This window comes from Rosa rugosa, chromosome 7 (assembly GCF_958449725.1).
Source record: "Rosa rugosa chromosome 7, drRosRugo1.1, whole genome shotgun sequence".
Classification (NCBI taxonomy): Eukaryota; Viridiplantae; Streptophyta; class Magnoliopsida; order Rosales; family Rosaceae; genus Rosa; species Rosa rugosa.
In genome coordinates, this window is record NC_084826.1 from 23,925,883 (window position 1) to 23,941,556 (window position 15,674).

The 15,674-nt window shown below is 34.1% G+C and overlaps 1 protein-coding gene across 1 annotated transcript; it reads right to left on the bottom strand.

Moving 5' to 3' along the window:
* Positions 1-3,845: 3,845 nt before the first annotated feature.
* On the bottom strand, positions 3,846-5,867 carry LOC133723337 (WAT1-related protein At5g07050-like). The gene is made up of 6 exons (XM_062150147.1): positions 5,573-5,867; positions 5,411-5,473; positions 5,161-5,277; positions 4,543-4,939; positions 4,314-4,465; positions 3,846-4,212 (listed from the first exon to the last, which is right to left on the bottom strand). The coding sequence occupies exons 1-6, from the start codon at positions 5,776-5,778 to the stop codon at positions 4,014-4,016; spliced, it is 1,134 nt and encodes a 377-aa protein (XP_062006131.1). The 5' UTR covers positions 5,779-5,867; the 3' UTR covers positions 3,846-4,013.
* Between the last annotated feature and the right edge of the window lie 9,807 nt (positions 5,868-15,674).

Here is a 15,674-nt window from a genome sequence, read left to right on the forward strand (position 1 = left end):
AGACATGTACGCTTCACTTCTCCTCTCCCCCTCCTTATTTCTATAGAGAAAAACATAGTAGAGTTTGGCAGGATCTAATAGTTGTATCCTGCAAGATAGACGTCCAAGAACTACAAGCATAAGAGTAGGGACGAATTCTGCCTTAGGAGATTGCTACAAGAAAACCCCTATCAATTTCAACCGAGTCAGTTTCTTTCACTCAACTTTCTAATTTGGATTTCGTTATATTTGCTAGGATCGCTATATTACTACGTCTTATCTGTAGTTTTTATTTTTTCTAGGATTGATAACATACTTGCAATCCTTTGATGTAGTGTATAATTTGTTAGGAATAACATTTTATTCTTTTTAGGATTGATCTATATCTTATTATCCCTCTGTTCTAACAAGAAAGAAGAAAAGTAATTATTAATTTTCATATTGATATGTACGGGAATTAATTAGCAATTAATTCCACAATATTTTAAAAACTTATAGTAAAAATTTATGATGAGAAGTTTTAAATACACACCCATAATTACTTAATACACACTCCATATTTAATACACCACCCATTTAATTTCTCATTCTAATAATTTACTAAATACACAACCCAAAGTACCTAAAATACCCTAAATCTCAAAAATCATGAAATATCCTACTTTTTTATTATATTAAGGTTACTATTTAGGGCTAAATACAAATTACTACCCTGTGGTTTAGGTTCAAAATCAATTCAGTCTCTGAACTTCTAATTTCATCAAAAACACCCCTGCACTTTCAATTTTGATCTAATAGGTCCAATTTGTTAGTTTTCATACAATTGAGTTATTTAACTTGTTAATGTGGATCATATATGGCGTATGTTTTATGATGTGGTGTCGAGGTGGTCTGCATTGTCAATTTAGGAGTGAGTCCTACTATTAAAAATAAATAGTTTTTTCAACAAATAATCCAACTATTTGAAAGAATATTAACGAATTGGACCTATTAGATCAAAATTGAAAGTGCAGGGGTGTTTTTGATGAAATTAGAAGTTCAAGGACTGAATTGATTTTGGACCTAAACCACAGGGTACTAACTAGTATTTAGCCCTACTATTTAATATGATTAGTATATTCTAGTATATTGACATTTTGCAAGTGACCATATTGATTACTTGTGTTAGTTATTGAGAAAATCCATAAAGATTTATTATTGTTCACTTTAAATAGATGCATATAAATAGGCTTTGTGTTATTTGAGCTCTCATCCACCAAACACCATGTTAATCAAGTATAAAATTATAAGTTGAACATTCAACCAAAACTATACCAGTAGTTTCTCCATAGTGGCGGAACTAAATAGTTGTCATTAGAGGGGCCAAATAAATTAACAATTACAAAGTTTTTTCACCTGTGATGTTTTATATTAGAAAATAAATTGATTAATCATAACTCTTAGAACAAAAAAGGAAAATTAACTAAAAAATGGGAGTAAAGCGATTTTTTTTTTTAAATATTGATTTTGAAATTCTAAATATTATGGTCTCTAACCTCATCTAATTACAATTTATTTAAGGAAAAATTAAATTAAATAGTTTCTAACTTTATTCTTGTATTAAATTAGGAGGCCATGTATAGAAATTTGTTGTGTTTATCTAACTATTTATACATAAATAGAATAATATAAGGAAAATATGACTATTTTTTTCTTCTTCTAATGCATAGATGTCTGTTTTGGTCATTTAACCTACCTACAAAATCTAATTTAAAATATAAAATAATAGGTATGTGTATTAAGTGATTAGGGGTGTGTATTTAAAATTGCTCATTTATGATACATAGCCGAACTAATTTTTATTTATTTATAATTTTTCTCATTTATTTATTTAATGAGGAGGGGCATAGATTGAAGTTTGATGAAAAAATGATACAAAAAAAATATAAGGGGTGTGTATTATGTAATTAAGGGGATGTATTTAAAATTTCTCTTTATTCAATACAACAGAAAAAAATAGATGGACAGTCTATGTTGAGAATTGCATGTATTTTATTATCGAACTTTATTGCTAAAAAATGTGAGATTGGAGATTCATTGTAGGTTGAAGTATTTCTCATCTTCCTCCGTGGAATGCAAACAATAACCATTGATTGATAACAAATATCTGAATTATTATTTGGTAATGAATAAATTTTTGTTCTTTTTTTTGTCAAACAACAACAACTTTTATTAAGAGAAAATATTAAAAACAATATAGACCCAACAACATCAACATAAGCCCAAAAGCCCAAACAAACAAAACAAAACCAAATAGAAGCCCGAACACAAGGGCAACTACACCACTACCAACAACCATCGACAAGAAGAACAAACTCACCACCGCGACGCAAAAGCAACCAGCAACAAACGCCATCCAGATCAAATGGTCAAGGAAGAGACCCATGACGATTATGATGTACCTAGCCACTGAAATTCCAGGAAGCAGTACTCACATCACCTCCACTAAATCAAAAATTATTTGCCAAGAAGGCAACGAAAGAAACCAGGAAATCAACTTGAGATCGGTTTAAAAGAACAGGTGAGATCTGACAAAGGATCAAAGAGACATGTACAAAAAGAGTACACAATCTCTTGTTGCATCATCAAGTGCACTAGTGGGTAGATCCCACTTTGAACAAAGCTCCGAAGAGCAGAGGAACAGACCATGGTAGAAAGATTGAACAACCAGATGGAGAAGATGAAGAAAGAAAGATTTAAAAAAAGAGAAGTAGGAAATAAGGGGGAAAGACGAAGAAAGAAACTGAATGGGAAAACACACAACCAAGGGGGAAAAAGAGGCAGTGACCCCTGGATCAAAGACTAACTTCGGACAACAGCGCTCATGTTGGGCAGAAAATGTCGCCACCGAGTCTAAAGGCATCGAGAGAGAAAATCCACAGAAAGGGGGAAAGATTAAAAAGTAGCAAAACAAAGTTAACAACTGCAGTCGATTAAAAGTCAAGGATATATTGAGAAAAGTTGACAAGAAACCATAGTAGAATCCGCATCATACGTCATGAGACGAGCAAATTTTGCCACTTAACTGTGAACAAGTATTCAATTAATGATGCCATCTCTAGTAGGAGAGAGCTATATTGGGGCCAAGGCTATAATTTAGCCCTAAAAAAATATTATTCTTTATTGATGAACTAATGAACCATCTCCAGTAAGGCATGACTAAATTTTAGCCCTTTATAACATTTTATGGTTTTACATTATGTTTTTCAAATTTATGATTTTATTTGATTAATTTTTTAGACAAAAATTAATTTTTTAAAGCGTACGTTTGGATGAGGTATCTATGTATTACTGTAGATAACATTTTCAGATAGGATGAATAACAGTTTTATTTCAACATTTTATTTCATAAATTAAACATTACATAATTAATGATACAAAATCATAAATTAAATCATTAATAGCAGAATTATGACATAATTGCTAGCATAATTGTCTACCGTTGGATTGCAATGGTTGTGTAACATGATCTGTTGATTTGTTTTCAAATCAATGCATCCATGCATGTGTCAGCCCTCCTCTTTATATTTGTTGGGTTTATTGTGGGTCCCACCAGAGCCTAAAGGTTACCTTTGGAGCTATTTTCAACCCTCTCCACCCCCTTTAGCCCTATAGTCTTTTGCTTGCTGGAGTTCATAATTTTCAGAAAAGAGCTAGAGAGCCCAGTTTGACCCTCTTATTGGAGATGACCTAACATAAACCGAAAGAGCTAGCTTAAAGTAGCTAGAGTAATGTACGTCACGTATTATGTATATAGTTAATTAGTGTTCTTTTTTTCTTATAATTAGATATAGCTATGCATTTAATATCTAGTTATTCTTCTCATATATCGAAATTTTCATTATATAAACTTACACGACATATGACGGGATACATCATAGTAAGTAAATCAACAAAAAGAAAACAAAAAATAAAAATAAAAGGGTCAGATTCAACTACGAGTACAAAAAAACAAAAGAAAGGCCTCTCTTGGACCTTTTCTAAATGTTGGTGCCTCATTCCTTGGGGTTAGGTTGGCTGCTCTTTTGTATTTCAATGTCTTGTATATCAGTAGTGATGTCTCCAGTAGTAGCTGTAGTACCCTTTATTGCTTGAGGAATATTAAAGCTCTCAGCTTCTTTTTCTTTGTTCTCTTTGTACTTGCCCCAGAGAACAGAGTAGAGTCCCATGACAATTAGTACAGCACCAAGAATACTGAAATTGAAACCACATACAACTTGATGAGATTCAATGAAACATGAAGATATAAAATTACGAAGTCAAAATATTTAATAGGTAGAGTCGTAGAGACGTACCCTCCAAGATAGATCTTCTCAGCAAGGATGAAAGAACCCATGACAGCCACAACGATCATCATAAGAGGGCTGAAAGCGGTGACAAAAACAGGACCTGTTTTCTCCATCACCAGCCCTTGAACGTAGTATGCAAGGCTCGATGAAACTATGCCCTGCCATATGTATATGTTCGTTAGTAAACAGTTAATGATCGATCAAATTAATTTAATTGCGTGATCGAGTTACGTACAGCATATGCAGCAGCAAGAAGGTTCATGTCCCAACCAATGGTCCAAGCCGCCGGCTTGTGTTCCATGACAAAGGTAACAGCTATGGACTGCAGAGTTCCCAAGAAGCAGACGATTGCGGTGAGGGATAACGGAGCTTGGTACCTCTTCTGTGTCACTGCCTGAATGATGAAGAAAGAAGCCCAGGCAAGGGTGGCCAAGATGAGCAGAATGGATCCCTTGAGCCAGTCCTTGTCCTCATTATTATTTGCACTAGGGGCATTATTGGAGTGACCCGACCATGGAAAGTTAATGATGTTTCCTTTGTACAACGTCATCAACATGGCTCCGGCCACTGTCACAATTGTGCCTATCAGCTTAGCTTGGCATCTAACCTTCTTCATGTCCAGCTTCTCCATCCTTGATTAATTAAATATCATGAAGCATGTTAATTAGCTAATAGCTATATATCCAATCTCTCTCTCTCTCTCTCTCTCTCTCTCTCTCTCTCTCTCTCTCTCTCTCTCTCTCTCTCTCTCTCTCTCTCTCTCTCCTCCTCTCTCTCTCTCTCTCACACACACACACACACACACACACACACCAAACTTAACCTCAAAGTACAAGTAGTTAGTCATCCATACCTGCAAAGGACAGCCATGACGAATGTCATTGCCGGAAGCATGTTACTCATGGCACAAGAGAAGGTCGGGGATGTAAACTTCAATCCGGCATAGTAGAAGTTTTGATCAATGACCGGCCTGTAATTGTCAATGGAAATGGAATTAAGTTAACTAATAAATTCAGGGCCGGTCCTGATATTTTAGAGACTTAAAGTGAAAAATTATAATGTGACTTGAGAAAAAATCCAAGAAGACATTGTTAACTGCTTACCCAAGAAGTCCCAGTACAAAAAGTTGCATGAAAATGGGGAATGTAATCTTTGTTCTTATTTTCCTGCAAAATCATATATCAAAAGGCAATTAATTAATTACATTTGTTGTTAATAGAAATATTTATGTATATCAAGGCTAAGAAATAAATAACAGTAGTTACCTCTCAAGAACAAGAGCAAATGGTGCAATAGCTGCAGTGGCGAAGGCGTGCCTATAAACAACAAGCACATAGTGGCTCATTCCACGGTTGAGCGAAACCTTAGTGATGATGTTCATTCCGGCATAGCCGAATTGCAGAGAAATCATAGCTATGTATGGCTTTGAACTCTGAATGAAACTTCGACAACACCCACCATTTCCCTCCATTACTTGACTAGCTAACTAGTTAAGTGGAAAGGAAAAACAAACTGATCGACTGGGAGAAACAAAGAAGATTGAGGCAGAACACTTCAAGTTTGTTTGTGTGTCTCCCAAGGAATAATGATAATTAACCAGCTTACGTATATATAAGCCCTCCTCGGGGGACCACAATTTTCATTTGATTACTTTCATCATCAAAATCTTGATTATTTGATGCGTGGGAGAAAAAAAAAATTGTTATTTTGTGTGGCTTGATGTAAATTAATTAACGTTTTTTTTTAAATAATTATTTCATTGATATCAGCAAGAAATATCGCTTAAGAGGGTATTCCTAATAACATTTAGAGAATACAAGAACCATATATGATTTGTGTTTACACTAGTAGCATTTTGAGTTAATGTATGAGCCACACTATTAACTTTTCTACTTACATAAAAAATTGAAAAATTAATTAACGATCGTGTTTTAATTTGATATTTAACTAAAGTAGTGACGGATGTGAATAAATATTGTATAACAAGAATTTCTTATCTTATGTAAGCTATTTAATACTATATTTTCTTGATTCAAAAAATAATTCTAAAGAAAATCGGTTATGCATGTTTAATTATAGTCATTTTGGCATTTGTATGAATTACGAGTTTCCTAACTCATGTTTGGGGTAATCTTTGCACCGACCCCAAATACCCATCATTTATTGAAAACTTTTTTTTTTCTTTTCTTGAACAATATATATTGACGGCTTCTTATAGAAAAAACAAAAAAAAAAAACAAAAAGTTAATGAACTGCCACGCACAGCACTAGCTAACAAAAACAAAGGTAGTGGGCCCGCACCAAGTGTTAATGCGTTTGAAGGTGTTCCCCAACACCCACAATCCTTCTCGACGGAGTCGACGCGGCATTCCGACTCACTCGTCTCATCTATTTCAACAGTAATAATTCTAATTATAATAATTCTGCCTAACCTCCAATATCTCTTATTTTAATTCACAATCACAAAATTAAAGGGTTAATCGTGCAAGTAATTCGTAGTGCAAAACTCCTGCTCATAACATACGGTTAAGCTTGCTTTTCATCATATCTTTATTATAATATTATCTAATCATAATACCACCTTTTACATGACATCTTTTTCCACTATATTTTCATCTTTACAATTTTTTTTATAAACATGACACTATCGAATATTTATCTCTTTATTTTCATAATGGCTTCTCACTTTTTCCTTACGCCAAGCGTATCAACACCATACCATTTGAAAATTTGAAAAATACGAATCGCACTTCTGGCGTTTCTCAATGTTAAAACTAAAGTCTTATGAATATTATTTCACGCTATAAAAATGTTTTCCCATAATAGGTTCTTCAAGTTTCCATATAAGAACCTCCTAATAATTGGGCAAAGATAACCAAAGCAAGAGTATCGAAATAAGATTAAAGTACAACAAATCCTTAGGCCCCTAAGAATTGGCTACAAACCTCCAATCCTTACCAAGAGCAAGTTAGACCTAAGCAATAACCAACTTTGACTGCCAAGATGTTAACACCAAGAGTCTCTAGCCTCTAAACCTTGAATGGGATTTTAGAATTTTTATAAAAATAGAATAATAGTTTAAACTAAATGGAATCATTTTTTTTTTTTTTTTTGAGGTTTGGACGACAATAGTAACCACACACACCCTCATGCAGTGTATCCCAGCGTAGCCGGACTAATCACTGCACCGTAGACGCACGAACCTTGGTGTTTAATCAACCTAGGTCCCTCAAATCTGCTGGCCACGGGGTGGAGCTGAGATTCGAACACTAGACCTGGGGGTTCCAGACTAGGCCGCTCGACGGAATCATGGTATAAACTATAAAGGTAGCCATTGTTGAATTGCAGTCACAACCAAACAGCCAGGGTTGAGCAAGAAGCAGATCATCGTCACACTTATTCCAACATGTAGAACTACAACTTAACTTCAAATCTGTACGCCTACAGTTCAAGAATAGAAACCAGTTACTACAGGGATTCATTTTGCTTGAACTCGATTGAGCATGCCTCATCATGTAGCCTTTGCGATATTGTTAATGTTAGAACTTACTCTCAGTTCTATTGCTGTAAATCTATCTTAGCATGAATACAAGTAAACAATGATTTCTGTATAAATATATGTAAGAGTGCAGCAGTGATCCTAATTAGCATTTAGGATTGAAACATCATGTATATTCAAAAACTGAATTCTGTTCCAACAGTGTTTGGAAATCTCCTTGAGTTAAATCCAAGTGAGAAGAAATTTCCTTGAGGAAGATTCAAGTGAGGTGAAATCTCCTCCAGACAGATCTTGAAGAGGTAATATCCCCTTAAGATGGATCTGAGTGAGGAAGAAAATCCTTTACAGATCCCTTTGAGACATATCTAATCCTCTTCAATGGAAACTGATTTCCATTCAAACTCCAACATCGATGCACTCCCACGGTCCATGATAGTCTTCTTGACACAGTTGAGTTTTCCATCTTAGTCTTCTCCTGATTTCACCTTCATGATTCTCTTAGTGATGGGACTAATTGATAAGAATGAATTGTGCATCAGAAGGGACCAAAAAATCTGATATATAGCATCGTATTGTCAGTTTCTTCCATCAAGAAACTGACAATACATCCTAACTGCCTTTTCAAAATCAGATAAACTCTCATAACTGTATTTATGAATTTCAAATTCTAACAGATGTGATAAGTTGGACCAAAATGATTTTCTTAAGTCCTTAACTTATACTTGACATTTGAATTCAAAACTAAATCATATATGAATATATACTTAGGTTCTATACAATGTCGGGTTCATCAAATTTGCTTACAATCTCCCACTGAACTTGACATTGTTTAGAAACTAAGGTATATATGATTTAGATACTAAAGTGTGCGCACTTTGAATTCAACTCACATCAAACAATCTGTTTCAAAATTCTGTCAATTATGGTCAACTACAAGGAATCAAAGAATGTCATGATGAATTAGAAAAGCATCAGCATTCCAAGATCACAATGCAGCATACATAATCACATGAATTATACCTCAAAATACAGTAACATAACATATGCCTAATCCATAATCCATAACGATCGTTCATAATATAAGCATATGTTGTCCTGCCAGAATTTCTAATAACATAGAATTGGCAACCATATATTTCACACTACTTAATATTGTCAATCTGCAAGATTTGCTATTCATTGATAGCTTGCTGAATTTGTACAACTTGAGTATGCAGAAAGATAATAAGGTGAAATTCCATAAATGTAGGTGAACTTTACTGACCAATTTAGTCTAAAATAATGAATACAACTCTATACAATGATAAGTAAGAATGATAAACATCCAACTGACCTTGTATAAGTTATATTTTCCATGCTTTTCTTCATAAATGCATTCTTGGGGCACTAGTCTTCATGAAACTCATCTGCTTTAGACATTGTTGACTCTCCTTTTGTTTCCTTCAACAACCAAATGTTGCTGCTAGAAAACAACATATCATCAACATTCATGATCGAAAAAATGAAGTTTCTCCCACTGGTCTTTAGAGATATACAATCTTCCAAATTGTTTTCAGAGAACCAAACTTAGTGATCATCGATCTTCCACAAAAACTTCAAGCTACAACATTTAAATTTCTGCATTTTTCATTATTCATAAACTGCATTGCATACTTAGATTTTTCTCCATTGTCTAGGACTGATGTATTATTGCAGTCCTATGCTGGGATTGATATATTGCTGCAATCCTAATCTGGAATTGATATGCTGCTGTCTTGAAAGATAAACCACTTCTTCATTTCACTAGCTACTTGTGATGAGGATACGGAATAAGCCCAGCAATAACACCCAATATGCCTAAAGGCTCTATTTCTATATGAGTTGTTTATGCCTCCATCTGATATCCTTTCACCCTTGAGATCTTCTTGTCAGCACAGCTTCAGCATTAATTGATCCTTCAGAGCTTTCTTCCTCCCTTTTTAATCAATGAATTTAACCACCAAAATGACTTTTAACTTAGCAATCCAGCTTTGCTAAATGGGGTTGTATGATCATTTCTCCGTATCATTAGCTACTTGTCTTTATTCTGCATCCATTTATGAACCATTTGCTGCTGTAATATCCTCCACCAAACTATCATCAGCCTATGAATAGTTTGATCCAACTTGATCCTCTTCATGGAATATCTCTTGTAGAATTTTCATCTAATAAGGGTCTTTTACCATTCATGTTCTCTGCCAAAGATACAACATGTACAGAAAAGAAGAATTTAGATGAGAAGGTTTGCTCAAAACCTCATTATTCTTCAGTACATTCACCTTCTGGTTCCTGCTTTTCTACTTCCCTGTATCCAATCTAATCTCTTCAAAGTATTTTTCCATCAAGTGTTTCTCTTGCCCAAATTTCACACTGGATAGAATCTTCTATGACAAGTCAATAGCCTGATCAAAACCATTCTCTCCTCCACAGCGAACACTCACCACATTTATTATTTTGGCATACAGACATTGATCGAATTTTTCTGACCCACCAAGCACAGTTTTGAAGTCCGTTGATCTTGTCAGTATTAATCCTGCAACATTAGGTTGGTTGGTGGTAGGGTTAGTAAAAGTCTTGGTGACATTTTCTGCTGCCTCAGCAATATAGTTGTGGCATGCCTCCTCTCTAAGATTATCAAAACGAAGAGATGATTGCCCCTTCTTCCCTGTTTCTTTGGGAGATCAACATGAGAATCTTCCAGCATATCTGTTGATATAATTATCTTTTCCCATCACTGGTTCCACCAACAACAGTCTTGATGGTTGTCTTGAAAATTGCTTCACTCTTATGCTTAAAGTTAGGCTCCAAAGACAACTATGTGAAGTCTTGAAAAGGACCAAATAACCACCAATTCAAAGCCAAAAAGTATGTGTATTCCCCACTTCTATTCTAAATCCAAGCTCCCAAGAATAAGTAGAGAAAACCAACACGACCAATGAAAATTGTTGAGACTATTAATTTGCTAACTTGAAAAGCCTAGATAACTTGCTGGAACATGAACTCATTTTGATGACTTCATAAACATACTCATGAACAAGAGCACCACAAGAAGATTTATGTCTAGGAAATTATCAACGCGTGATTAATGCATGAAGAAGGAGGAGCCAGAAACTGAAAATTGGAATTCTCAAACTTCAGATTTCCCATATAAATCCTCAATTATCCTTTTTAGTTGCTCTAGACCTCTAGTGCTCATCTTACTCAAACTTTGGACCAATCCAAAAGTGTACCTTTCCCTTTTCATGGTGAACTCCACTAATATTCCCTTGTCTGTTCAAGCTATACATGAATATTAACATTTCTGTGCAAATATTACTAGGATAGATATTGCACTTGCAATCCCATAATTCCAGAAAACAAAAACTTGAAGAACAACAAACTTACTTGAAGAGTTGTATCCGTTCATTTAATGCTTCTCCTTGCTTTTATTTGCTGCTAATTCTCAGATGGATTTCCTTCAACATATGATAATAATCCTGAACTCCCAAGTTCAACTCTCACTTTACCATTTTCCAAAATTTGAGCCATCCTGTAGTTCAACCTGATTGGTGCTCAAAAGAAAATGTCTAGATGTATATGAGATTGATCAGTAAAATCATTCTAGTTTATCATAAGACTAGAATTATCTGTATGTCCCAAATAAAATGAAAATTCAATCATTCTAGTTTATCATAAGACTAGAATTATCTGTATGTCCCAAATAAAATGAAAATTCATGATTTGAACATTCATTTCACACCAAATGCATATGTTCAGAAAATAGAACTCAACCATTTTCAAGATTTTGACATCCTTTGGGGTGTACTAATCTCTAATGATATCTGAATGTTCAATTTTCATCATATACAAAATCAAGAACCAAATGTTTGATACCAGACTTCTTTGGAAATAAGGATCAAATTAAATTTTAAGTTACTTGATTTTATTGTTGAAAACCAAACAGGACAATTAATCTCCTTTACACTAAGCCATTTTGACAGCATTTAGCATTTAAGAAGATTAAATTGACTTTATATCAACAATGTGATCATGACCAATCTGAAAGCCATTTACTGAAAAATATGTATGTATATATGCAGAAAATGAACTCTTCTATTTTCAAGATTTGACATCCTTTGTGGAGTACTATTCTCTAATAGTTCTGAATGTTCATTTACCGATAATATATACAAGATTATAAAACCAAATGTTTGATGTAAATTTCTTTGGAAATTATATTCAAATTTAATTTTTAAGTCTCATAATCTCATTCTGATGAAACTGAATACAGTGTAATTGCTATATATTGGCCACTTTGACAGCACTTTATTATGCAACATATAACTGAATTCATACTATATATTTCACCAGCATATTTGATCCTTTAGAATCTTCATATATGAGACCACTTTGGCAGCACACCACATATGAAGTTTTCAAGATCAATATCAGAAACTTTAAACATGCATATCCATCATTCAGCATTTCAAAATGATATGGAAAACATAAATATGCACTGAGATGAATAAAATGTAATCTTCAAATGAAATAGAGGTCCTGTATTGAATCAAAAGTGCTATAAGAGTCTGCCTTTGGCTAAACTTAATAAGCTGATATCAGAAAAATTCTGTGACTGACTCATGAATTTGGAAATTCATAACTAATCCCAGAAAATTCCGTTTTGGGTGATTCCAGTTCCAAATGACTCTTTAAGATATCTACTAAAATTCTTTAGAATAAACTGACCTCAAATTCCCAGTAGATCAGTACAGTTTTGCAAAGGTAAGTGACTGAGTCAAAAATTCAGTAAATCTGGAAGTGATTAAAATCTCTTTCTTTGCCCCAAAAACCTTTTCATCGTCCAATTTCCCAACCAAGAAAAGCATTGTGATTTCTAAGCAATGTTCTAAGTCTGTTGCTTGGATTGAAAACACATCAATTAAACATGATACAATGCTCAATATGTAATGTATGAATGTCAAAGCCAAATTTGCTCTTGTTGCTTATCATTAAATCAATAGTTATCTCTAACCATATAAACACTTGGACATATATATAGCAACTGAGGCAATTAAAATAGCAAAAGCATTTGTCAAGATCTGTCATGCAAATCATGCATATATAATTGACTATGAATTTTGGTTAATTCTAAGTATGCCATTATACAGATCAACACATGCTAGCTAGATAATTAAGATGACTATGCCAAATAGAATATTGTAAATCAACAAAAACATGAATCAAGGCCAAAATATAATATGCAGCAAATTAAATATTCCAGAAAACAAGATTGATAAGAGTATGTGATACCAACACAATGTAGTTCCAGAATCCATGGATGCTTCTGCAATATCCATTCATCAATTAAACAAATCAAGGATTGATATAACTCACCTGCTCATTAAGCAAGGCCTGGATTAACACCAACTTGGTAGAAGGCACTATTTGGTGATCAACAGGAGTGATAGAGGTTGGTGATTGCCTTAATGGCTCTCTGGTCATTTTCTCCTCCTCTCAATGAATGAGGATAATGGATAATAAATTTGGGAGAACCCAATTTCATTGACATCAATCCAGAGCAAATAGGATTTGCAAAGATGAGAGCGTGCATATGTGGATAAATGCATCAGATATGCAATATATATGTATATAACTGCATGCGGATTATGTGAACAAAAATTTCCAGAATTCGTTTCAAAAGAAATTGGTTGAACATCAATAACATGTATTCATCTAAGAATAGATCGCTCTGATACCAATTGTTAGAACTTACTCTCAGTTCTATTGCTGTAAATCTATCTTAGCATGAATACAAGTAAACAATGATTTCTGTGTAAATATATGTAAGAGTGCAGCAGTGATCCTAATTAGCATTTAGGATTGAAACATCATGTATATTCAAAAACTGAATTCTGTTCCAACAGTGTTTGGAAATCTCCTTGAGTTAAATCCAAGTGAGAAGAAATTTCCTTGAGGAAGATTCAAGTGAGGTGAAATCTCCTCTAGACAGATCTTGAAGAGGTAATATCCCCTTAAGATGGATCTGAGTGAGGAAGAAAATCATTTACAGATCCCTTTGAGACATCTAATCCTCTTCAATGGAAACTGATTTCCATTCAAACTCCAACATCGATGCACTCCCACGGTCCATGATAGCCTTCTTGACACAGTTGAGTTTTCCATCTTAGTCTTCTCCTGATTTCACCTTCATGATTCTCTTAGTGATGGGACTAATTGATGAGAATGAATTGTGCATCAGAAGGGACCAAAAAATCTGATATATAGCATCGTATTGTCAGTTTCTTCCATCAAGAAACTGACAATACATCCTAACTGCCTTTTCAAAATCAGATAAACTCTCATAACTATATTTATGAATTTCAAATTCTAACAGATGTGATAAGTTGGACCAAAATGATTTTCTTAAGTCCTTAACTTATACTTAACATTTGAATTCAAAACTAAATCATATATGAATATATACTTAGGTTCTATACAATGTCGGGTTCATCAAATTTGCTTACAGTTAATGCAACACACATTGCCTCGAGGTGATTGGCATTGTTACGTTGACAATTCCAACCATATATACTATTTTCGGTTCTCTCCTGTCTCTTAACATGGGGAAATCAACAATTGAACAATAATTTATGTCTTCCCAAAGTTACTGATATGTAGCCCCACGAATTATCAATTAATTGTAGTATTCACGATGATATTTTTTTTCTCTAATTCCTCAAAATATTTTGTGTTGTGACATGTTGGTTATTTTTAATCATAAATGTATATTATAGATATCACAAGCTTAAATCATACTGGTATTATGAAATGGATAGGTGAGCAAAAGAATTGTAAGACATAAATAAATAAAGCTTTGTCTGATAACCAAGAAATATGGGGGTATACGGCAACTGAGAGTTGGAAAAGGCGTGTTCGTCCTCACTGTTCGAGGAGAATATCAAGATGGTGGAAAAGTCGTTTTCATCCTTGCTTTTCTCAGTGTTTGATAGACATAACGATCGGGTCCGGAATTGAGTGGCTTTACATCAAGATCAGAAAAAACGAAAGAAGAGAGAAGAAAGAAAAGAGAGGAAAGGAGAAGATCTCGGCGACAATAGAGAGAGAGAGAGAAAGAGAGAGAGAGAGAGAGAGAGAGAGAAAGAGAGAGAGAGAGAGAGACAGAGAGAGAAGCCATGGGAGACTTCGTCGAAGTTCAGTACCAGCCACAGGATTCTGGTCACTGGACTCCGATCAACGATCGCCGGAATCCGGCCAATGATAGCCGGAATTCAGTCACCGGCCGCTGGAATCCGATCACCGGACGCCGGATTAAAACTTTTGTTCAATAACAAATATATATATATATATATATATATATATATATATATATATATATATATTTTTTTTTTTCTCAAGAGCAAACATAAAAATGTAGCATATGAAACTCACCATAAAAGAAAAAGTAAATACTATGAAGCTCATTAAGGAATGCTAAACGGAGAAAGAGGAAAAAAAAGACCATTTCAAATATGATTTAATAAGATAACGCAAAAGGAAACAATTAAAAACCCTAAAAATTATCAAACAACAAAATTTGAACGAAGTCATTGCTTATATTACAGAGAGGTGGGGGGTCCATTAATAAAATTAAGGATAAATAGGGTATAATTAAGGAAAATTATAAGCTAATTGAGATTGTTTAGGAAATGGTGGGGGGTCCGGACCCTCCCGGACCTGAACGTAATTCCGCCCCTGGGGGAAATGGTTCATTCCAAACCCCAAAGCAATCACTTTCCCCCATTCTTTCCTTGCATTTATTATATTATTTTATTACATTATTTACAAACTTTTTAACAACTTTCCTGATAACT